Source organism: Xenopus laevis, chromosome 3L (genome assembly GCF_017654675.1).
Source record: "Xenopus laevis strain J_2021 chromosome 3L, Xenopus_laevis_v10.1, whole genome shotgun sequence".
Lineage (NCBI taxonomy): Eukaryota > Metazoa > Chordata > Amphibia > Anura > Pipidae > Xenopus > Xenopus laevis.
The window spans coordinates 128,362,504-128,389,130 of NC_054375.1; the positions used below are offsets into that span (position 1 = coordinate 128,362,504).

Here is a 26,627-nt window from a genome sequence, read left to right on the forward strand (position 1 = left end):
TTTGAGGGATACTTAATTTAAACTTTTTAGAAGGCCTGAATGTCAGATTAGTTGTGTCTGACTTTTTTTTTTCTTGACGTTTCACTTTCTGACATCAGTGGGCAGAACTGCATCCATTTTGTGCCGTCATGAGATATGTGTCTTCCCATTTTGTACTATGGTTAGTCATGTATAACCCCTTTCTGATGTCACTCTAACTTTTTGTTTCTCAGCCTTCTTATGGACTTGTACAAATTGTGTGCATGCATATGGAGGGTGTATGGAAAGGGCTACATGAATATTGTTAATTGTTTTCTCATATCTGCAAACAGGTTTATCACACTAAAACATTGTTTCTGAGTAGGGATGCACCGAATTCACTATTTTGGATTTGGCCGAACCCCCGAATCATTTGGGAAAGATTCGACCAAATACCGAAGGGAATCCTAATTTGCATATGCAAATTAGGGTTGAGAAGGGAAAAGCATATTTTAGTTCCTTGTTTTGTGACAAAAAGTCATGCGATTTTCCTCCCCGGATTCGGTTCGGCCGGGCAGAAGGATTTGGCCGAATCCTGCTGAAAAAGGCCGAATCCCGAACTGAATCCTGAATTGAATCCTGAATTCGGTGCATCCCTATTTCTTAGTCATGCTCTGTGGCTAATAATAAGTGGGTTCGGCACCCAGCTACATTTGTGTGTGGCTTGTGTTTTAGGCCTTTGCTTATTATGGTAAAGCCCAGCAAAGCATCCACACCACATAATAGCATCCTATATTCTCAGCCACAATGATGGTGCTCGTCAGGTCTGTAAAAGTTGGTAATGGGTAGAAGGTCATTCAGTACACATGTTCTTTGTTGGCCCTGTTTTAAAGGAGAGTGCATTTTGGCAACTATAAGTTACTGCTAGTGCTGTGGATCCTCTTTAATTTCCAAGTGTGAGAATCTCTGGTGTGAGAATGTGTTTTGTATGCAGATAATTCCAATACATTGTTTTTCTTCAACACAGACTAAATGAAAGTGGAATTGAAAGCCTAAAGGAAGATGTGCTCAGACTGTAGCCCAGATGGTAACTCAGTATAATTCTTTGCCAAAGCAGAGGGGCACATTAAGTTGATCTGTTTTTTGGCTCCCGAGTCAAGGATTGGATCACATGATGTTTTATTTATTAGTATAGATTTAGTTCACTGGAACTATAATAGGTTTTATATAGTTGTAACCCTATGCATCAGTTTTTTTGTCAAAACAGTTACTAAAGGGAATCCACTTTTAGTTTTTGTTTACTGGCGACTGTCGCCTATTCCCATGTATTGGTTTTTCAGTCCTCTGAAACCAAATGGCTAATTGACTGCTCCAGGGCCACTGATGTTGCTGTATATGTGAAACAGCATATTGTTTTAAGTTATATCAATGTTTTCTTATGCACATAGTGAGGTTTCTGTTGTGAATATTGGCCAATATTAGCAAGACAGCTGTAAGACTGTATTTGGTTTGCCACTGTCAGGCAATCGAATACCCAAAGTTTGCCTTTTCCCTAAATTTCATTTCCAGACATTTTGGTTCCTGCATTAGATTACAGTGATTGATGTCGTTCATCCAGAAGCTGACTTAACAGGACACTGTGCCTCTCCCCCAGCAAGTGTGTTGTAGATTACAGCTGATTTAAGGGTTTATAGCATCTATCAGCAACTGATAAGGGTTTGTCAGCAGGAGTAATATAGGGTGTGTGCCGTGTAATGCTTTGCTTGGGTAACTCAAGGTTCAGCAGGGGTTGCTCTTTGATCCCAAGCACTAAATTATTCGCCTCTCTGGCATCCAGTCCAGATTCATGGTTTGATGTCAGAATAGCAAAACGTTCATATTTCCTTTCGCACTGCAATATTAAGACCCCTTTCAATGGGTTTGAGTGAAAAAGTTACATGTTAACATAGGAGCAGGGTTTCTATAGTTTGGTTGTTTTATGGTATCCGATGCTGTGTTGCCTACCCCATGCAAATGGAATGAGACTATGCACAGTGCTACCCAATATGTTGGCGCTAAATAAATACATGTTAATAATAATAATTTAGAGGTGGATAAACAAGTGACCTAGAGGTGATTGTGTCCCTTACTCCATTGCAATGGCATTTTGTCGCTACTGTGAAGCAATTTAAAATATAATGCTACCAACACAAGGTAAGAATTGGTCAGCCAAGTTCTAAGACAGTCCAAACACACCTGACATATTTAATGGTCTGTAGATGTACTGACTTTCAAATGAATTGGGTTGCCTCTTGCACGATTGAAGTAGATGGCTGGTCAAGACAGAAAGCCATGATTAATATTTGGGCTACAAGTCAACTGCAAGGACCCACACAGCTGTTGACTGTTAATTGTCCTATCAGTGGCTAGAATTTCTCTTGTCAAGTAGATTTAAGAGTAAGTTTATTGTCGTTTCATCCATATATGTTTGTACAGTACAAAGTGAAACGAATGGTAGCCTGAACAATTGAACTCTCACAATCAGGTCACGGGTGATTGGAAAGAACAGTCATTCTGGTCAGATGAGTGCCTTAAGGTGCCCATACACTGACAGATCCGCTCGTTTGGCAATGTCGCCAAACGAGCGGATCTCCCTCCGATATGCCCACCTTGAGGTGGGCAATATCGGGCTGATCCGATCGTGGGCCCTAGGGCCCAACGATCGGATCCTAACGATGCCTTAACGGGCGGTCGGATCGCGGGACCGCATCAATGAATAGATGCGGCCGCGATCCGACGGGATTTTCTGTCCCATCCGATCGAGATCTGGCAGACTTTTGGCCAGATCTCGATCGGTGAAGCCCGTCGGGGGGCCCCATACACGGGCCAATAAGCTGCCGACACGGTCTGTCGGCAGCTTTTATCGGCCCGTGTATGGCCACCTTTAATCCGCATGCAGGAGGTATTTCTGTAGGCAGAAGTTGCTGACTCCCACGGGCTGAACAACTGCAGCTGTGTATTGCATTCATTGAAGTATATGTTTATAAGGGCCAGACAGAACTCTGCTGTAAGTCCATGTCATGAGTTTATTAATTGTGTATACACTTCCAGAAGCCTCCCCCATTCACAGTCCTACAATCAGTTGTATCTTAAGTGTAAAGAGCAGTGATTAAGACTTTTGCAGTGGAGTCCGTTCTTCTGTACTTATGGAAGCATCTTGGCAGTTGATCTGAATTTTCTTGATCACATTGGCAAAGAGTCACTCAGTTGGCAACCTATGGGTCTTTACATGTATGGCCAGCTTTAGTGCATGTAATAACAGTTCTGCCAACATTCTGTATGCCCTGGACTGCTTATCTACTTTGCCACATGGTTGTGGAGCAGATGGTACCCAGATGAGGATATTATACCAATAATTCTCTGGAGATTTAGGCAGACTGGGCTACAAAAATGCCTTAATGACACACATGCAGTGCCCCTTACCTTCAGACTGACTGCCCACTACTTTAGTGCTTTAGAGTCACAGATCATATTCAGCATCTATATATCTGTGTAGGATGTTAATTCTAAGGACAAACAAAATTCATTGCATTGTGGTATTATAATTATAATTCCATCTTATGGATAACATTACCTTGGCCATTCTGTGATAATAAACTAAAGTGAGGTTTAAGCTTTGTATGGGACACTTTTTTACTGTGAAGGTTTAATGTAGGGACAGACATGAGTAAATAATTGTAGATGTTTTCATAATTAGAACTAATATATAGTCTATTCATGCAACTAAAACCAGCTGGATGATAGCTGCCAGTATTTTAAAGTCTGAAATAGCGACTTCTCAATGATTTATCCACTGGGAAATTGAAGCTGATGCAGTGATAATACGCTGATGCTAGTGTCAAATGAGCGCCTTGTCCATAGGGATTAATTACTGCCAGAAAGTCGACCAGTATATGGGTAATAGCCCCCTATGGGACTCGGCACACAAGAGTGCCAGACATTTGATCATGAGCTTAGCTGGGAATATGCCACCTGCTTTGTCTGGCTTATGGGCTGGGCTAAGTAGTCTGGTACATAATGCAAAGAGTAAAAAAGAATGCTGACTTCTTTAAAAAGGTAAATAATTCTTTACGTTTGGATTATGTATATATATATTTTATGTTTTTGTGCACCCCTTTCAAATAACATTATACAATTACACTCAAGAAAAGGTTTGAGATGAGGAAGAAGGACCCTGCTCCATAAAGATTAAAATCTAAATTCCTCTGATCTTTGCAACATACCACTGTTCTCTAATTCCTTTCAGTAATACATAATTCCTAGGTGTATGATCCATCCCCTACGTGTTCATTTTTGAAAGGAATATTTTTTAGTGCTGCAGTTGGAGATATATATAACGGCACCCATTGTAGTTCTTCCTAAGCACTGTACTTGAGACGCTTCACCAAATTATAGGAATTCCTGGACATTTACTGTAGCTATTCCTCGAATGCATGTAGAAAAACCTCTGTCCGTGCATGCTTTACCCTTGAACTTCGGCTTGCGTTGCTATAAATGACTGCAGGCAGAGTGTAACAGCGTGTAAAGCAGTCTACGATTGGATCTCTTCTCTGGAATGCTGCAGGAAAGCCATGTGCTATGTGTAGGGCATTCCTGTAGGAATAAGGAGTGGGGGTTGCATAATAATGCGCAAAGTATCTTGTACACATCAGTGTGGGGTCCATATTGTACTGAAACGCCCAAAATTAGCTGGCATATCTAGATTAAAAAAAATACATATAAAGATTAAATTATATTATCAAAAATACTTCTTAATTTAACTCCCGCAGAGATAAAGATCCACATATTTAACTAGACTCCGATGTTAATGTCCTAAGGCTGCCTGTGATCCTCAGAAACCATGTCCCCATCACTGCTGAAAACAATGCAGATTAGTGGGAGATGTAGTTCAAAGACAGAACGTATAGTTCTGTCTGTGGCACAATATGCACGTTAGAGTTTAAATAAGCTATTTTTTGGAGGAGGAGCAGGAGGCATAGGGATATTGGATGAAAATAATGTTTATTAAATGGCAGTTTCTTATAAACAGAAGCTGTTCCAGTGAGCAAGCAGTTTTTCTTTGCTCTGATATGTTCATTGACGGGTTTATAGGGCGCGAGTGCTGCAGAGTAATATGGCTTTCATTATTTGCTGCAAATGAGCGGGTACTTTAAGGAAAAATGCATATAAGCATCAACAACTAGCACATTTTAGCCCAGGCTTGGGCAAGTCCAAACTGAGATTTAAAAGACATTTCAAGTACACAGAGCTATGGCCTCCCATGGCATCTTAAAGCAGCCTCTCTCTGGCATTTGCCAGAATTTTCAGATTGTTAGCCCAGGCCTGGCAAATGCACATATACTTGATTCACATGTAAGGATTATTTATTTTAGGTTTATTTTCCCAGGGAGTTTTATTTATCTAAATATGTGTTTATTCATGCGCAATCTCTCATCTCAGCAACAAGAGGCAAAGCAATGGGTTGCAAGGGACAACACTTGAGCCCCAGGACATGATGGGCACAGTATATGATCTAAAAAAAAATAAACCCACTGTAAGATAGGCCAAAGCACAATCCCATATGTAGGGTTTAATGGATAAAGCTGGCCATAGACACAAAGTAGCAGGAATCTTCGTTTCGTATGATTTTCTGACCGTGTGTGGATTGTCCTGACTTTTTGTGCCATGACGATCGGTCGTTTGGTCGATCTGACAGGTTAGAAGATTTCTGTTGACTAACGATAAGATCTCTGACGACATCAATGGGAGACTGTCAATACTATTTGTCGGACTTTCGTATGATTGCTGTCTTTGGATTAATGGCCAGAACATCGTCGGATTTTTACTATTTTATTTAATCTGAATGGTTAGTGGTAGGTTGGGAGATTCCTCGGACATAAGGATATATATCTGCACATCTAAAGACCGCTTAAGGGTATGTAAGTGATAAGCCTACAGGCTTAATGGACAGATATTGTATGACTGACCATAAATGAAGGTGGACACGTTCTATTTTACTATATACATTTTTTGGTTGGCATTAAAACTGTGATCCAACACGCTTGCTGAATGATGTGGGCGTTTGGTGTAAATACAGCTGTGCTCTTTTTTTTTTCTAAAAGTTCATTTTACTTTGAATCCCAGACCATTGTTATCATGGGTGGATATTACTTCTTTTCCTTTTTAGATCATTAAAAATAGCTTCAAAGTATGGTCTCTGTTGGAGAAGATCCTAGAGTGCAGTAAACATGCATGCGATACAGTGGTACAGTGCTGTCAGATACAGTATTGCTTTATAAATATTTCATAACGCAGCAGTTACTCAGTAGCCTTATTTTGTAAAAGGATAGGATGACATTTCATTTTCTTGGGAATTTTAGCAAGTTATTGTGCAACCTGTGTCTGTATGAGATGTATGCTCTGTTTTTCCCTGGTGATATTGAATTAGGCACAAAAAGCAGAACAAAATGCCACAGAGAGAACAGCATTCTGCTGGAGAATAGATCAATAAGGCAGCCATAACAGCAGCTGACTCAATGGAAGGCAATTACACATTTAATGTGATTAGAGTTTAAAACTCAAGGCTGGTTGCATGCAATAAAATGCCTATGCCGCAACGCTGCTGGACACATGGAGTATGGCTAATGAGTTTTCTGTAGTATCAGGGTTCCTGCCCATGGATGAGAGGAAGCTGACAGCAGCTAATAAAGGCACATAAACACTTTACCTCTGCTGTGCCTTTAATTCAGGGGGCTATAATGTCACTGAAGCAATTGTCAAATTGGTTTTAAGGCTGTGGCACATGGTATATTTCTGGGCATTTTATAATTTCGTAGGAGAGTGATAAAATGCTCACAATTGCTCATAGTAAACCAATTTCCATAAAAATATAAGCTAACCCTGCACTTATAACCATATCTCTACTACCCTTAACCGCGAACCCTTCTTGGCCAGCTGTTGTCGTTTGTTATATAAACGATCCTCTGGCATAAATTGTATAACTTGCCAAACAGTGCTAAAGAGACATATTTCTACCCTTGACCCCTGTACAAAACAAAACCAGGGATATATCCCAGACTTTACTGCGACTGGCTGATATTGTACAGGCCCAGTCAGTATGCAAGCTGTCCGCTTTATTTCATCTTCCAAATGCCTAAGATTTGAGTCATCTTATTATTATTTATATAGCGCCATCATCCCCCCCCTTCCTAGCGCTTGACAAAGTAAAGGGATACAAATACAAGACCAAACCCTTTATATATACAGAAAAAAAACATTTATAGCAAAAACGATTCACAGTTACTAATGGATAGGACAATGGAATGGACACTAGGGGCAGGACCCTGCTCACGAGAGCTTATTTAAACAATTTCTACTTTTTATATAGATTAATGTGTGGCGAAAAATAATCTATTGCAGCACACAGGACATTCTTCTCAATTCCAAAATCTTAATCTGTAATCTAACACACAGAGTTGGATTTGACCCCACCAACAATAAGACCGTGCTAAATATTGTAGGTGTAATATTCGCCTACTATAGAAATAAGACTGGGCTGGTGGCAACTGACTTGGGCTAAGGACCACTAGTCAGATCAGTCTGACCCTGAGCCCAGGATTAGGGTAACAGCCAAGATAACCTTAAAATATAGACACATTTGTAGTTTATCCTTTTTAAACCATGTTCTTGCCCACCAAAAGGGTTGTCCATCTTTGAATACAATTTTAATATAATGTAGAGAGTAATGTGTCGAGACAATTTGCAATGAATAGAAAGATCAATAATAAAAAGAAACCATAAAACTGAAGCCTCACAGAGCTGCCGAGGTCAGTGACCCCCACCTGAAAAAGTCAGAAGAATAAGGGAAATAATTTAAAAACTATAAAATGAAGACCAGTTTAAGGATTCACAATACTACAACATACGAAAACATACTCAACTAAAACATACTAAAAACTACTCTTTCTTAACTGCAGTACATTGGCAGTGGCATTTTTTTTTTTTTGGAGGTTTGACATTGGTAAAAGGTCTAGTGATAATTTTGGCCCACCCCCAACCTACCCAGTCAAAACCCTTGTAATCTTGGTTATGTCCCTTTTGTCACACTATAAGCCTTCTTCCATCATAACTACGGTTGCCACCCGGCCAGTATTTTACCGGCCTAGCCGGTAAAACACCTGCCAAGGCTGTGATTACAAATTTACCTGCCCACCCGCAATCCCCTGTAAACTTAGCTTTTGTCCTGTTTGGAAATCGCTGCTTCCTTTTACATCATAGCCCTGCCCCTTTGACATCACCCCCGCCCCTTTGTACCCACCCCCCCCACCAGCCAGTTATATAATTTAGCAAAAGGTGGCAACCCTAAGTATAACTGATCATTTTATGTTCGAAGGCAGTGGCTCACAGTGCAAATTTAGCCATGATTATGACAGCCCAAACACGTGGCAGCAAAACTAAACCGTTTACAGAGGGTAAAACTGTATTCAACAACCCGAGATCCCTAAACCGCAATATCTAGTGTTATTCAATAAGTCAAAGGGACCACAGATGTTGGAATGAGCAAGACTGTATTATGATAGAAGCCCGGTGTCTTTCAGTGTCACTGTTCCTTTAGCATTAACTTATCTCGTCCACTTTTTCTAAAACATAAACAGCCTGACGGATCATAGTACTATCCAAATACACAAGCCCATACACACCCAGGCACTCCCCTAAATATTGCAACATGCTGTTATACTAATTTATCTGTTGTTGTTTTTTAAGACATCATTTTCTGTGTGCATGTTCCTCACTGAATGAATCTGTTTGTGTTTTGCAACATTTAAATGTGTTGCACAATCATTTGGTGAAACTATATCCCTGATGTTTAAGGGAAAATGGAGGACCTAGATAATCCGCATAGGATAGCATTTCACCAGACTGTGGGCTCGTCTATGCGGAGTTATTATGGCTGTTAAGCAGGAGGTCATTCAATACAGATCAATCATTTTCATTTCTGTTTTTTGTGTGTTTTTGCAGAACAAATTAATGAAAAGGATGAAGGCCCGTACTATACACATCTGGGTTCTGGACCAACAGTGGCTTCTATCAGAGAGCTAATGGAAGAGCGGTGAGTTGAATGCTTTATAGTATCCATGCTGCAATTACGTTTGCCTACTCAACACTAGATGTTTTTTTTTTTTTGCAAATTGCTTGTTTTGGGTAATGAAATAGGGCAATTAGGCCATGTTAAGATAGCAATGCATGGAAAGAGCTATCATTGCTCAATTTAGCCTCCAAATATTAGTCCAAAATAGGATAAAGTGATTGTTGGACCCATGGTCCAATGATCAGAACAATGCAGACCCATTAAGGGAGGACCATATGGATTGGCTGATTCAACACCCACCAAATGGATTTTTAGATCTGGAGTATCAGCCAGATGTGTAATTTTACCTATATATATATATATATATATATATATATATATATATATATATATATATATATATATATATATATATATATAGTCCAATAAGCCAACATCTTGGTCTGGAAGAGCCAAATCAGCAGCTACATTCAGACTGTTGCATAGTGAGCTTTACTACACAAGCCTGTATGATTGGCTGACAGCTTTAGGGCAATGGCACACCAGGTGATTAATCGCCATCGATAAATCTCTACTACTGTGGGTGACTATACTCCTGTAAAAGCTTTCCCATAGGCAGTAATGTGAATTACGAATGGTAAATACCCATGTAACGCTTCAGTCTCCCAAAATCGCTTGAAGTTTCCTCTTGGGGCAACTGGCAACTCATTTCAGGGTGATGTGTGCAATTAGCAATAATATCAAAGCTTTCAACTTTTCCTGACTAAATGAACCTTATTTTCTGACGTTCAAGGTTTGGAGAGAAAGGGGAGGCAATTCGCATTGAAAAGGTGATCTATACAGGAAAGGAAGGAAAGAGCTCAAGGGGCTGTCCTATTGCGAAATGGGTAAGTTGTTACAGTTAAATTATTGGCGATAATTAGTAGCGTTTTCTGAGACTCGACCACTTGCAGTATGTTATTTTCAGGTTATACAGAAAATATTTGTTTCAATCTTTACTCATGGAAAAAATATTCTAGCTCTTGCCTAAAAACTGTTAACGATTTATAATTAATAATAATAATATTTATTATCACATTTAATAATAAGCAATTAAATTTCATTTATTTTCCTTTGAATTGACAGTTATAAGTGGTATTACTACATATCTCACAATTTTACCTGGAGAAAGTCTGAACTTTTAAAACTTGAATGTCAAGGGATAGGATACCCCCTCTTGCACTGAGCGGCTATGAATAGCCCTGTTTGTAGAATTCCCCTGTCTGAGGCACCTCCACACAGCTCGCAGGCATTGCACCAGAGGAAGTCCAGGCACTCCGAGACAAGAAATAATACATACTACATTGTGAAGTATCAGAACCTTCACCAGTTTCTGGCTGCCCGGCAGTGCTTAACATAGTCAAAGCAGAATAAAAAAATGTTTTTGAGGAATCATTACTAATAAATATATTGATGATGTGATAGTGTCGTATTTGCCTCCCATTAGTCCTGTCCATGAACATTTACTCTAATTCAGGGGTGCCCAAACTTTTTGCAACGAGGGCCAAATTTGGTGAGGTGAAAATGTGTGAGAGCTGACCATTCAGCCCGACATTCTTTGAACCATTAACATTAAATTACAGGAATCGAGTAATCGTAGCAGTAATATTTGGGCACATTAGTGAAATGATCTGCCACTTGGTCTATACTGCTGCCTGTGTGCTGAAGGTGTTAGTAATAGACACGTACTGGAACGTATTGACGCCATACTTCTATAGTTTACTGTACTGGCTTGTTAGAACGTCTATTGACACCTTCAGCCCTAAGGAAGTATGCGAAAACAGCGCGTCACTACATGTCAGTACGTGTCTATTACTAACACCTTCAGCACACAGGCAGCAGTATAGACCAAGTGGCAGATCATTTCACTAATGTGCCCAAATATTACTGTTATGGGATTCCTGATCGCATTGTGCTGGGGGGGGCCTCATTATTATTTTCATGATGGAGGTTGAGGGTCGGTGTAAATTTGAAATTGGCCCCCGTGCCGCACTTCGGACATGCCTGCTCTAATTACAACATTTGTGCTTGCCTGCACTCTGCAAAGCATATACATTGCTTGCCTATAGCAGAGGAAATGGTTTCAGAAAGGCAGGGTAGAGGTGAGCCAGGGACACCATGTTATTTCATTCACGTCTTTTCTTTCAGTGACTACAGGAAACCAACATCTCTTTACACTGTCTTTTGTATTACTACTATGTGTGTATCTAGGCCAGCCAGTGAATGAGCCTTAATGTTCTATTTGTAAATGTCTCTAAAAATAGATACTGTTCTCTTCCTTGTGAGCTCATGCACTTAAAGGATTAAATAAAACTATGCAGCATTGTACCACTACTGTACGTCTTCTGTGAAACAGCCAAAATGGTAATGCTTGTTTAAAAGTACTTACAACAATAAAATGCATGTCTATCTACATGGGCAAAGTCCCCAAAATATACAAACAGCAGGTAAAATAAGTATTGAACATGCCAACAGTTTTCTCAGTAAATATATTTCTAATGTGGCTATTGACATGAAATTTACACCAGATGTCGGTATCAACCCAAGTAATCCACACATCAAAAGAAAGCAAAACAAATATATCTATACATTTTAAGTTATGTGGAATAAAGTGGAACGACAAAGGGAATAAGTATTGCACACACTTACTCAAATGTATTTAATACTTGGTAGAAAAGCTTGTGTTGGTAATGACCGCTTCAAGACGCCTCTTGTATGGAGAAACTAGTTGCATGCATTGCTTAGGTCTGATTTTGGCCAATTCTTCCACATTCTTCAAATCTTGAAGGTTCTGGGGCCTCTTCTATGAACTCTGATCTTCAGTTCTTTCCATAGATTTTCTCCATAGAGATCTTGAGAGAGCTCTTTGCTTTTACCCATCATTAGATGCTTTTTGTGTGATACCTTGGTAATAAGAAACCTTTTTATAGGCCATCAACTAGGACTAAACCAGCTGAAATGAATTTGCACTGATAGGGGGAGGATTGGTTTCTAAATACTGACAGATTTCAGCAGGTTCCTTGGCTTTCCATGCCTTTTTGCATCTCCTTTTCTTCATGTGTTCAATACTTATTACCTGTGTTATTCCACTTTATTACACATAACTTAATTTATGGACTTATATGTTTTGATTTCTTTGTATTGGGTTTACCGACATCTGGTGTACATTTCATGCCAATAGCCTCATTAGAAATATATTTACTGAGAAAAACGTTGACCGGTTCAATTCACTGCTGAATTGTTGTCCTCGTTGTTAACCTTAAAGGCAGAAAAGCAAAATATTGCATTCTACTCCCAACTTTGTCCATTTAGGTTCACAGTTTAGTTGCTTTTCTATGTAGAATACATTCCATTATAACTAAGTCAACACTTACTTTAAAATGAAAAATATAAAACAGGGATAGGAAAACTTCAACATTCCAGGTGTTTAGGAACGAGTTGGTGTGGAGTTGGACCAGTAGTAATAATTTATGCAAAAAAAATTTCTTTGCGCAAATTTAATATAGCTTTTGTGAACCCGGAAAGTTTTTAGCGACCACTTCAGCAGTGGAAAAAATATTAGGAATTTTGTGCGCAGTTTATGTAATAAAACTTCTTACTGAAAGTTATATTTGCTCCAAAAGATTACATCCCCTACAAGCATGACTTATAAAAAAATTTGCAATGCAGTTGCCGTCTAATGAAGAATATTACATTGCTAAATGCAAATTTATATTCTTGTTTTTGCAAATTGTTTTCTAATTATGACTATTATTACATTTTCCCCTTAAAGGGAAAATTCTGACCCCATTTCGACACCAACTTAATCAGGCGTGTGTAGTGTAAACACTGTGAACTTCCAGAGATAAATGAAAAGTGTTTTATTTTTACACAGACATACCTGACATACACTACTTTACCAGTTCTTCCACCCCCCTAGAGTCTCACTGTAATGCAACCCCTCCCTTATCTTGTTCCATTGTGAAGTGATGTATTTTGGGACTTGAAGTCCCTCTGCCTTCAAAAAATATGTACATCACCCACTAAGGAAAGCAGAGGGACTTAAAGTCCCAGAATTCATCACTTTACAATAGAACGAAGTGAGGGAGGGGGTTGCATTAAGCTGGTCATAGACACAACGATATAATAGTACAAAACGATTTTCGGGCCATGTGTGGATTTTTCGTACAGTGTCGATATACATATACCATTCTCTATGTATATCTGGAAGTTCAGATACTGTTTTTGCCTTTTCTGCATAACCCCAACTGAATGAGCTCGTCAAAAAGGGGGCTTTGTTTTCTCATTAAAGTGGTCTCTTATTCTCCTTGATGAATTCAGAGCTCTCTTTGGAATGAAGCCTGTACAACCACTGAAAGGAAATTGTCTTTATTTGTTAGGTTATTCGCCGGCAGAGTGAGGATGAGAAATTGATGTGCCTGGTCCGGCAACGGGCAGGCCACCATTGTGAAAATGCAGTCATCATCATCTTAATTATGGCATGGGAGGGAATTCCTCGCGCTCTGGGAGATTCTCTGTACGATGACATCAGTGGGACGATCACCAAGTATGGAAATCCAACATCACGGAGATGTGGCCTGAATGATGAGTAAGTAGTGGAACTTTCCGTGCACCTTGGCAATGCTTGAGCTTCACATGATGCTTATGTAGTGGATATTGTGATGGTGGCAAAGTGCTGGAATATGTGAGCAAGGGTTCTAGGGTAGTCCCTTGGGCACTTCCAGCTGCCGTAAAAAAAAGTTACTTGAAGCAAACAAACGTGGCATATTTAGTCATCTAGCCTTTGCTGAAGTACAACTACAGCTGTGAGCTATAGAAGACTAGCTTGAAGCGCCACAGGTTATAAAAAAACATAGTGATTACAATGTTTAATAGTATGTAATCCCTTTTTTGGGGAGTAAGGGTATCTCTGTCTACCTTTAAACAGGCTGTAATGTAGTAAACAGTCCAGTAGAGGGACACTTGGAGACTGTTTGATATAATAATTCATATTATTATAGTATTACAACACAAGCTGTAAGATAAATAATGTTGAATACTAACTAGCCTGTTGCAAGCACTACATCCTTCATCATCATAACATCCCCATTCCAAAATAATTTACGCATATCCTGATGCCTCTTTTTCAGCCGAACCTGTGCATGCCAAGGCAAGGACCCAAATACCTGTGGTGCCTCTTTCTCCTTTGGGTGCTCATGGAGCATGTACTTTAATGGTTGCAAATATGCTCGTAGTAAGACCCCCAGGAAGTTCCGACTCATTGGAGACAATCCCAAGGAGGTAGTATAAACTATCAATTTATTTCCCCTGTAATGTTTCTGTTTGTTTTGACTTGTAACCATGTGAGCAACACAAAGCAGTAACCAATCAGACTGTAGCATTTACTGGGTAGCAACATTTGATTACCCAAAACCACAGTAATATCAGGTTACTATGGGTAACTAGATGTGGGCAAACTTAAGACTTTTATGACATTACTACATAAAGATTTAGGTTCTGGAAATACATAAAAAAAATAACCTTATAATAACAAGGTCTTCTAATGAGCAACTGTAATATATGCTGGTGAATACGTTTCAAAAGTTATGGCGGCCCTCAAAGATAATTCAGCTATGAGCTGCTGGCCAAAGGGTCCTGGGGAGTCGCTGCTCAATGTAAAGAATTTCAATTTTCAATTTGTGACATTGTTAACTGTATTTGTGTCTTTTATAGGAAGAATTCCTGAAGGACAGCTTTCAGGATCTAGCTACAAAGGTTGCTCCAGTATACAAGATGCTTGCTCCTCAGGCTTATCAAAATCAGGTAACCTACTAAGTTCATGTGGATATCATTGCTATTCCATATCGTTTTATCATTCTCTCGACGAGGTGGGTCTTATACCAATTAACACAGCACAGCACCAGATGATTGCCAAGTGTTTCTAAATGAAATCACTTGTATCAAATAAGGATTATGCCTTGATAATATTACTTTTTTACCCTATTTTGCATTCTTTTTTTACTTTAAGGCTAATAATGAGGACGTTGCAATAGACTGTCGGCTAGGTCTCGAGGAGGGACGTCCATTCTCTGGGGTGACTGCATGCATGGATTTCTGTGCCCATGCTCACAAAGACCAGCACAATCTATATAATGGCTGCACTGTGGTAAGTTGTTTACCTTTAATTATGCTTGTACAGGTATGGGATCCATTATCCAGAAACCCATTATCCAGAAAGCTCCAAATAACGGAATGGCTCTCCCATAGACTCCATTTTATCCAAATTTTAAAAAATGATTTCCGGTTTCTCTGTAATAATAAAACCGTACCTTGTACTTGATCCAAAATAAGATATAATTAATCTTTATTGGAGGCAAAACCAGCCTGTGGAGTTTATTTGGTGTTTAATTGATTTTCTAGTAGACTTAAGGTATGAAGATCCAAATTACGGAAAGATCCCTTATCTGGAAAAACCCAGGTCCGAGCATTTTGGATAACAGGTCCCATACCTGTACATAATTTTCTGAGAGCCTTGTTTCACAACCTTTAATGAACCCCCCTCTAAATAAAAAATATCAGATGGTCATATTCTAATATTAGGGCTGTAAGATGTCTGGAGAGGTGGGGGGGAATGTGTGGGAACATGAGAATGTTCGATGCACATTCAGGGCCGGATTTACATAGTGTGCGCCCCTAAGCCTGCTGCCGTTTGTCGCCCCTCTCCCCTCCCCTTTATTAGTGCAAATTTTCATCATCTGGACTGGAGCAATGGGGATTGGTGCACTGGAAATTTAAAAAACGATTGTATCTCCAGTGCATCCCCAGTGTTTTTGAATCAATGTGTGGTTGGGCAGCATGCCGCCCCCCTAAAATCCTGCCGCCCTAGGCCCGGGCCTAGGTGGCCTTTCCACAAATCCGGGCCTGTGCACATTTTGGGAAAATATAGTTGTGATGCACTGAGGAGAGATTTAGCGGTGGCCTTTAAAATGCAGATCCTATGTTTATAAATATTTGTACATAAACAAATTTGGTACATAAGTTCATTCCTATTAGTAAATTTTACAGCAAAGAGTTTTTACCTTAAATTTCTAATGTAAAGAAGAGTTACGAAGTCCTACATTGAATCTTAAACATTTCTTAGAACAGTGACACCTGCTGTTTAGTACAGATATTGGAAATAAGAAAAGACTAGTCCCTAGACTAAAATGGGTCTTGGTATTGATGACTTGTCTGTTCTTTAAAATGTGATTGGTTCTGAGAACAGAGAACAAATGGTTTCTAATCAGGTTAGGTCCTGGATATCCTCTGGCAAACCCAAGTTTGAGTGCACCTAAACGCATTATCAAACAGATTCCATTATATTATGCGTGGTTGTACTCACAAGTGTTCATAGTCACCAATTGAGCTTAGTTTTACTTTTCAGTGCTATCCTGCCACATGAGCTTCCAGTCTAGGTATTATTAGAACTTAGAGTGTTCTTTTATTACCTATGGGGGTGAGTTTGTACAGGCGCAAAACCCAGATGGCATGTACTGGTTACCTGTTTGGAAGAATACATCTTGTTTGGTTGCTATGGCTTACTGCTACTGGGCAAACTTAAGTGTCTTTTATTATATATGGGTGACTTTAACATGAACTCCTGTTGAGTTTGTCTTTAACAAAGCTGGCACCTTATCTGTGTTCTGTATTGTTAATCCCAAGGTCTGCACTCTGACTAAGGAGGATAACCGTATGATTGGCAAGATTGCAGAGGATGAGCAGCTCCATGTACTTCCACTCTACAAGGTTTCCACGACTGATGAATTTGGGAGCGAGGAGCGTCAACTTGAAAAAATAAGGAAAGGAGGAATCCAGGTGTTGAGCTCTTTTCCCCGGGAGGTGCGCAAGCTTTCAGAACCAGCAAAGTCTTGCAGGCAGCGACAGCTAGATGCCAAGAAAGCCGCAGCCGAAAAGAAGAAACTCCAAAAGGAGAAACTGGTCTCTCCAGATAAAACCAAGCAGGAGCCATCAGACACAAAGACATGCCAGCAAAACCCAGGTGCACAGCTTGACTGTCTCATAAGCAAAAAAGTTGTAATTAATAGAGTGGATTTGTTTAAATAAATATATCACAACTTATTGTGCATCTGCACCATAAGGAAATGTAGAATAAAACACATTTATCTTAATAACATATTCAGGGTACAGTCAAGTTTAATAAAAAAAAAAAAAAGTAGCTTACATAGGAATTACCTATTTAAATTGTCTTCATATTCACAATATAATTTCCTTTAAATTGTCTTCATATTCACAATATAATTTCCTTTAAATTGTCTTCATATTCACAATATAATTTCCTTTAAATTGTCTTCATATTCACAATATAATTTCCTCCCTTGAATGTACAGAATCCCTACAGGGGTGTGCTCAATGATACAGGTATGAGACCTGTTATCCAGAATGCTTGGGACCTGGGGTTTTCCGGATAAGGGGTCTTTCAGTAATTTGGTTCTCTGTAGTTTGTCTACTAAAAAATGATTTAAGTATTAATTAAACCTAATAGAATTGTTTTTGCCTCTAATAAGGATTAATTATATCTTGGGTTCAAGTACAAATTATGGTTTTATTATTACAGGAAAAAAGGGAATAATTAAAAACAAAATAGAATTGTTTGATTAAAAGTGGAGTCTATGCAGCATATCCTTCCGTACTATATTTTGTTGATATATATATAGTTTTGTTTATTTTGTTTTTGATTGTACACTTGCCTATTATGCTTTTTTTTATACTAATATGTGTGTAATATTGTTCTGCAGGTGTTCCTCAGCAGCAGACAAAGCCTTGTGTAAAAGTGGAGCCTTCCAATCACTACAATACCTTTAAGTACAATGGAAATGGAGTTGTGGAGAGCTACTCAGTGTTGGGCAGCTGCAGGCCGTCTGACCCTTACAGCATGAACAGTGTTTACTCTTATCATTCTTTCTATGCACAACCTAACCTGCCTTCCGTGAATGGCTTTCATTCAAAATTTGCTCTTCCTCCCTTTGGATTTTATAGCTTTCCTAACAATCCTGTGGTCCCCAACCAGTTCATGAATTATGGTACAGGTGATGCAAGAAACAGTGGATGGATGAATAATTCTTTTGAGAAAAAGCCAGAGCTTCAGTCATTGGCAGATGGAATGAATCAAAGTTATGGGAGTGAGTTACCGGAGCAGAATTACAGGAGATCAAGTGAGGTACCACACCACTACAGCCTCCAGAATTCCAACAGTCAAAAATCAGTTGGGGTTCCCCACCGGACTACTCCTGCACCAATGGAAACCACTCCATTTTCTAATGTTCCCTGTTATAACAAAGTCATTAAAAAGGAGCCAGTTTGTGATCCTCTTGTAGATCCTTTCCAGAGATCAAATAGTGTCCATTCGCAGAGCCCAGGAGTAAATCACTCCTTACAGACCAATGATCTGTCGTACAAAGCTAATGGTGCTCTACCATCATCAGGAAGGACTAATAAAGAAGGTCCTTGCAGTATGTTTTTGCCCAGTGATAAAAATGGTCTAGAAAAGAGAGATTATTTTGGTGTTCACTCAAATGTCCCTGGTCTGAAGGAGAAGCAGTGGACTCCCTATGGAATTGATGTTCCAGTGGGACAACGTGATTCACTTGACTCACAGTGTTCAGGAAAAGTATGGAGCTCATGCAAGCTAAGTGATAGTCCAGCCGTCATGCCATCCACTGTACAGGATAAGAACTGGACTGGTAGACAGGCCAGTCTTAATCAGGGAGTGAAGGAGCCTATGCCATTCCAAGAAAAGCTCTGGAATTCAGTTGCTGCCAGTGGCAGATGCAGCACCACACCCAATGACAGAAGTAGCGTCACCCCCTGTGCTGAGCTACAGGACAAGAACTGGATGTCTTTTCCTAATCCAGCAGTAAACTCTTTGAAGACTGACTCCAGCCAGAACCACTGGGATCCCTATAGTCTAGATGATAATATGGATGATGGCCAATCAAAGAGTGTAAAAGAGGAGGAGGATGAAGAGGAGATCTGGTCTGATAGTGAGCACAACTTTCTGGATGGGAATATCGGAGGTGTGGCTGTAGCCCCAGGACATGGCTCTATCTTAATTGAATGTGCAAGGAGAGAGCTTCATGCTACCACTCCTCTGAAAAAACCCAACAGATGTCATCCAACTCGAATCTCTCTTGTATTCTACCAACACAAGAACTTAAACCAACCTAACCATGGACTGGCACTTTGGGAGGCCAAAATGAAGCAGTTGGCAGAAAGGGCACGAGTAAAGGAGGAAGAGGCTGCCAAGCTAGGCATCAAACAGGAAGTAAAAAGTTTGGGTAAAAAGAGGAAGTGGGGTGGTGCTGCCACTACAGAAACCCCACCAGTTGAGAAGAAAGACTTTATCCCAACCCGACAGGCAGCTACTAGTTTAACAGATTCTACTACCACTGCATTCTCTTATGCCTATACCAAGGTTACGGGACCATACAGTCGCTTCATATGAGATTAAAATAGCTACTCTTGTGGCAATTGTACCTCAGCTAATCCACAGCACTGTAATACATGGTGCTACTTTATGGTGCTTTTCACTTGTGTGCTGCCCGGAAATCCCGTGCACACCTCCCAGGACCTCTCAGCAAGAGAACTTTTACTGTATCTTTTTTTTCTTTTTCATTAATCTTAAAAAGATTTATATTTCTGCGTTTTTTTTTTTTTAAACATGTTTTACACCAGATGACGGGAAGAAAGCCGAGAAAAGAAATCGCAGCATCCCTTTATGACACAAGCTCCCCACACTCAGATTTTTAACATTTGAACATTTATTTATTCGATGTTTTAAAATAATGGTGCAGAATTTCTAGCTTTTTTTCATTTTAAGCTAAACAAGAATCATGATTGATCACCAAAAATAAACCTCAAATGTAATTCTGGAAACTTTGCAAAAATATCACCTGGCAGCAGGCTAGATACAGTATCCCTTTTGAAATGATCATGTAATAATAATAATTGCAAAAGTCTGTTTTGACCACTTTTTAAGAATTTTTTTAAATGGTTGCAAAATCTGCTACCCACAACTGCAAGAATACAGATGTTTTCTGGAAACGACGTGGTAGCGTACAGATACCCTGATTTAAAGCAATAATTTCTGTGATTTTAAGAAGATTTCTAATTTATTTGTTGTAATACTCTTGTTTTATAATAGGTATAATATCAGATTCGTGTTTTTTGAGATCAAAGTAAATGAAATCCTGAGTCCACAGTTTATGCCACCGCTAGCATCTGTATTTTTAGCCCGTGTTTTGGTGCAGCAGATTAAAAAAAAAAAGTTTTAAAATGGAATGACAAGGAAAAAAAGGGTTACTGTATCGCCCATCCAATGAGAACTGTGAATATCTACCATTGCTGTTGGGAATTTGATTATTGGTTTATATGGTGCTGGCAGAATTTGGGCATTCTTTGTAATATTTATCAACGGAAATGCCACACAGACCAAATATCCTAGATTTTCCTCCAAATGCGACTTTCTTTAAACTTTGTTAGTAGTGATTGTGATTTTGAGTCCACTTAGTCACCCTACCCCCATCTTTTGGGGTGAGTGTATAGGGCATTGGTGTGGGGGAGGGGGTAATACTTTTTGGGTCATAACCATTATGGCAAAACAGTGGTGCTGTATGTAGGATTACAACACAGGATATTTAAGAAAGAAAACAAGAAACTAAATAAAAAAAAAAGGTATTTTTTAAGTCCATGGGCAAAATATTTAGATTTTTTAAAGTAATTTTATCAGCATTCACAAAAAGAGTGTCAGGTTGTGCCTCAGTAGGAGTAGGGTATAAGGGTGAACTTAAATAGACTTTAAGAAGAAAAGTATTTCACATCAGCACTGTTAACCACTCCAGCTGCAGAGGGGTTAATTTCACAGAATGTAAATCTCTAGGTAAAAAAAGAGGCAGTTTTGTGTCTAGTAATTTTACACTTCAGTTTCCTTATAGATTTTAAACGAGACGCACGGGAACGGATTCCACGCGGTCCAAATATTTGAAACAGTCAGTTTGTAAATAGCTTATTTTTCTGTTTTATAATTTTATTTTAAAGCACTTTTTTATCCTGCTGCAAACAATTGGAATAGATAATGGGAGAATGTATATAGCGGTAGAATATTTAACACAGTGTGTCCGTCCTACCAGTTACTATATCTGCATTTATAATATTTTTTTGGCATTTCTTAGTTTTTGTAAAATAGGGAAAAAAGTTGCTCTCATATTGGCAGGAGCAAGAGTTCGTATCATAGAAGAATGAAGCTTAAATCACACCATGAACAGACTGTACCACATTGTTGAATGATACAGAGATACTTCTACAGTAGACAGTGCGAGTTAAAGATCAAGTCACCATAGTCATTAACTCTACTGTCCAAAGTATTACTCAAAATTTGGGCTATTATAATTATTAGAGCAGGAGTTTTATGTGATTATTTCTAAAGAGCCATGACCCTTCTTGATGTAGTCGAACCTCAGTATTCAGACTGGCAATGTCATATTCTGCTGTTTTTGACATAAATAATTGATTATCCTACAGATTGAATCCATGCCCTTGTGTAGCACAGTTCAGTTCTTCCAGACTCTTGCCCATGTAGCATGTTTGCCAGAGAACAAGGTATATCATTCAATGCAAGGGTTTGAAAATATGTATGAGGGTGGTTATATCATGAGTAATGTTCTTTTTTATAAAGAGTCCTGTATTTTGGGAGAAGCCACTCGATTATTAGAAAGCATTCCTGTTTTAATGTAGTGTGCTGTACCATTTGGAAAAAAAAAAACTACAGGTCCAAACCTTGAACTGGATACTAAATGTAAAAGAGTTTTATTCAATGCATTTTTATTGGGGGTCTGAAATTTGATGTAATTTGTAGCTTGGAACTGCACCTTTCTGGAACTGACCTAAATTATCCACAACTGCTTAAAGGGATACTGTCATGGGAAAGCATTTTTTTTTTTTTTCAAAATGAATCAGTTAATAGTGCTGCTCCGGCAGAATTCTGCACTGAAATCCATTTCTCAAAAGAGCAAACAGATTTTTTTTATATTCAATTTTGAAATCTGATATGGGGCTAGACATATTATCAATTTCCCAGCTGCCCCTGGTCATGTGCCTGCACTTTAGGAGAGAAATGCTTTCTGGCAGGCTGCTGTTTTTCCTTCTCAATGTAACTGAATGTGTCTCAGTGGGACATGGGTTTTTACTATTGAGTGTTGTTCTTAGATCTACCAGGCTGCTGTTATCTTATGTTGTGATAAACTTGTGATAAACTTCAATCACTCTTTACTGCTGTACTGCAAGTTGGAGTGATATCACCCCCTCCCCTTTTCCCCCCAGCAGCCAAACAAAAGAACAATGGGAATGTAACCAGTTAACAGCTCCCTAACATAAAATAACAGCAGCCTGGTAGATCTAAGAACAACACTCAATAGTAAAAACCCATGTCCCACTGAGACACATTCAGTTACATTGAGAAGGAAAAACAGCAGCCTGCCAGAAAGCATTTCTCTCCTAAAGTGCAGGCACATGACCAGGGGCAGCTGGGAAATTGACAAAATGTCTAGCCCCATGTCAGATTTCAAAATTGAATATAAAAAAATCTGTTTGCTCTTTTGAGAAATGGATTTCAGTGCAGAATTCTGCTGGAGTAGCACTATTAACTGATGCGTTTTGAAAAAAACATGTTTTCCGATGACAGGATCCCTTTAATAACACGTAATGAGTAAGCAAATAAAAATGATCTTAGGTGTCTTACAGATCACGGGTGGTTAGTTATCAGTTACTTTTGAGAATTGGCTTCATATATACCAAGCTGATGTGTCTTGAAACTCCAGAAGGCCTTGTCCTTCTAATTGTAGCATCTGTGTACAATAAGTTATATAATTCCCATTGACAATTGTAAAATAGAAATTAGCAGATATTACCCCTCTTTGTGAACCAGCAACTCCATGTTGCATTATCTCAATGGTGCTCCTCTGTATGATGGCCTCTTAATGTCAAGCCTTGATACTATTTGCATACTGAACAAATATCCTGGCCTACTAGCCAAAGGGTGCTGGAACATGAACTTCAAATAATAGTGTCTTGTAAATATAATTGATGTTTTAGAAAGTAAAAAGATAATAGTGATAGCTTATTTTTGATAATTGCTCTGCTAAACTCCCCTCTCGCCCTTCTCGGAGATTCCTTTTGTGAAAATAATAGTGGTGTTTTAACTACTAAATTATTTATCTAGTGTCAGTAGTTCAACCCAAATAAATGAAAGCTAATTTGTAAAAAAAATAAATAAATAAGGGGGGGGGAATGTATTTTTGACCTGTAAGGTTGCTACCCAGTATTGTAGTTAGTGCACCGTTACCAATGTGTGTCTGTTTTACTGAGATTCACTTAGGGTTATTTATAAAGTGGTGCTATGGGGCAAAATGTGTTGTTCTTAAAAAAAAAAAAAGCTCAGAATGGAATGAATGATTGTGTGGAATTGTGGCTTTAGAAATAATCCTGATGTGTTCAGCAGTTGATCACAGCAAATAATATATCGAATATAATGTTTATTCATGTCACCACCTTAGATGAAATCGAATTGGATGCATAGAAGTCAAGAGAGTAACGCAGGATGTTAACAACATGGAGTCTATAGAACCAACGCCTACCTCTTTCTCCTTACGACATGCCTTAAAGGAATGTTTTAAATATACGCGAAGGAGGTTCAAAGCCTTAATAATTAGCCATGTGCAGAATATCAGAGAACCTACATACTAAACCGGGTCTGCCAACTGCTCTTGAATTTCCCCAAGAACGTTGTCTGTCCCTGCAAAAAGGTCTATTCCCCTGTGTTTCTGATAAATAAAAATACTGGTGCTTAAGTCCACAAACCTCAGACAAGATCTGGTTTTAATCTTTTAATCATTGCCGAGAATTATACAAAGTGGTAACTGTGATTTAACATGTAGTGGGTAAAAGGGAGATAGGGGTCTGTATGTATCCAGATGTATTTTTGGAAGAAGACATTTTAAATATTGTGGCAATGTTTGAAATCTTGTTTTACACTACATCTAGCCTACCTCAGAATCCTTTGCTTAACCCTCCAGCAGCCAGGCGCCCGAAAGAGAGAATCTGGCAGTGAAAAGGGTTTGAATGCGCATGCCTCGCACCATGATCTATGCATAGCTCCGCAGCTGGATCAGCGTCTACAATGGTGTATTTTGTAATTAATGTACTATCGTTTTTTCTATAAAACAAAATTGTCTCAATCAGCCCCATTTTATCATGCCTCGTAGTAAGTGAACCTAGTTATTTGTGTCTGTCCTGAGTATTTTATCCGAAAAGATTTGTAGGAGCGAGAAAATGTTACTTTTTCTTTTTAACCAAGATTATTTTCCCATCGTCCATCTCTACTACAACATATATTTACGGACAGAAAGTGAGCTGACAAAAATGACTTATAAGAAATTCCTTTATCCAAAGATAACTGTCCCAAGGCTTTTTTCAATAAAAAAATGTCATTTTATTTAATTTAGCATTAAAACTCGGATACAAACAAACCCCACCAGGCCCACCTTACGCGTTTCGCACTCTCCGGCGCTTAGTCATAGGCGTATCTGTGAACAGCGTGCGAAACGCGTAAGGTTTGTATCCGAGTTTTAATGCTAAATTAAATAAAATGACTTTTTTTTATTGAAAAAAGCCTTGGGACAGTTATCTTTGGATAAAGGAATTTCTTATATGTTATTGCCTGAGAACTGGGGCGAGTCCCTTGGGCTTAATTAAATGGAAATCAGATGTGGACTCCCAATTGATGTATAATATATGACAAAAATGACTGGCTAGTTCTTATCTGCTGTTTAAAACAAGATATTATAAAAGGCTATTATGGATTGGATTTGGCTTCCCACTATATGCTCATTAGGGCTGTAAATTATAAAAGAATGGGGTGTGAGCAGTCATTTTTTTCATACACTTTCCATTGAAACGTATAGCTTACGTTGTGCATCGTTGAAGCCAGTACTTTTTCTATTGTAGACTGTGTACTACAATTTAGCTTCTGCTTATGAATTTGAAGTGTATTTATTATGGGTGAATTTAATTATTATTCTGCTATTAAATTTCCTCACCAATATCAAAATAAAACATGTATTTAGACCACCCTGGTTTGCATGTCAGAAAGCAAAACATTTCTTTAAGGGCTCAAGACCACTGTGTTTTATTGCTTCCAGAATTTTTGTGAAAAAACGAAAATAATTCCTTTTTGGCTCGAAAACATTAACCATTGTTCCAAGCCCATGTAATAGGTGCTGGCTTGGCTGTTACTTAATCTGGTGCAATTAAAGTTGAACAAGTGTGAAAAAATATATGTGCAAATTAGTTTGGCCAAACCAAACCCATAAAATAACCAGGCTTTCCTTCGTGTGAGTATGGGCTGCACATTCCACCTTCTGTTTGCAAATTGTTGTTATGTAAACAACTGCTTTATTTGTGAGCCTAGATAAAATGTGTGCTTTAACGCTATCTTTGGTGCTTTAGCTAATGATGATAACCTCAACTTCCAGCATTCTCTGCAGTAGCTGGAGAGTTCAGCATTTGCTAACCTTGTTCTGAGCTGAAAAATATGGGAATGATCTTAGGGTAAGGCCACACTGGGCGTTTTGGGGAGATTTGGTCACCTGGCTACTAATCACCTCGTCTTTGCGGCGACCAATCTCCCCAAACACCTTCCCTCAATCTACGCCGGCTAGAATTAAAAAATGCCTTCACTTTGGGCGACTTCGGAAAACGAACTGCCGTGTGCGATTAGCGCCGGAGTTTTTTCATTTTAGCTGGCGCAGAGTGAGGGAAGGCGTTCGGGAAGATTAGTTGCCGCAAAGACGAGGCGATTAGTCGCCAGGCGACTAAATCTACCCGAATCGCCAGGTGCGCCCTTAGCTGAAGAAGGAATGCGTTCGGGGAGATTGGTCGCCGCAAAGACGAGGCGATTAGTCACCAGGCGACTAAATCTCCCCCCGAATCGCCAGGTGTGCCCTTACCCTAAGGCTGTATTACTATAGCTGACCATACGCGGGCCAATAAAAGTTGCAGACAGACTGAGTCGGCATCTTATCGGCCCGTGAATGTGGCCCTCTGACGGGCTTCCCCGATTGATATCTGGGCGAAAGTCGGGCAGATGTCGATTGGGCAGGGTTAAAAAATCCTATCGGATTGCATCTGTTTGTACATGCGGTCCTGAGATCCGACCGCCCTTATTGGCAGAAAACGAGCGTATCGCCCTGTGTATGGCCACCTTTAGAATGAAATTCCTCATTCTTTAATCATTCTAAAATAGTACATGGGACTTGTGGTGGGCAAAATAATTGTACCCTTGCAGTGACAGTGGCCTTCCTTATGCGACTGAAGCAAAATTCTTTGGTGCTTTGTTGACAAACTGTGCCCAATAAATTCTGGTAAGGGGTTACAAAGTTTTAATGCCTTATGTTGCAATCAGTCCTAATGCATGAGTTCCTTCTATATTGAGAGC

At 39.2% G+C, this 26,627-nt stretch overlaps 1 protein-coding gene across 8 annotated transcripts in view; it reads left to right on the forward strand.

Annotated features, from left to right (window-relative positions):
* tet3.L (tet methylcytosine dioxygenase 3 L homeolog) overlaps positions 1-21,914 on the forward strand; it is a 79,269-nt gene extending 57,355 nt beyond the window's left edge. For all 8 annotated transcript variants that reach the window (XM_018253379.2, XM_018253381.2, XM_018253378.2 and 5 more), the window contains 8 exons: positions 8,995-9,085; positions 9,858-9,951; positions 13,483-13,691; positions 14,233-14,383; positions 14,816-14,905; positions 15,111-15,248; positions 16,784-17,120; positions 17,878-21,914. In XM_018253379.2, coding sequence (XP_018108868.1) covers positions 8,995-9,085; positions 9,858-9,951; positions 13,483-13,691; positions 14,233-14,383; positions 14,816-14,905; positions 15,111-15,248; positions 16,784-17,120; positions 17,878-19,583 — 2,816 coding nt within the window. In that variant the 3' untranslated portion in view covers positions 19,584-21,914. The remainder of the gene's footprint in view (positions 1-8,994; positions 9,086-9,857; positions 9,952-13,482; positions 13,692-14,232; positions 14,384-14,815; positions 14,906-15,110; positions 15,249-16,783; positions 17,121-17,877) is intronic.
* The last annotated feature ends 4,713 nt before the right edge of the window (positions 21,915-26,627 follow it).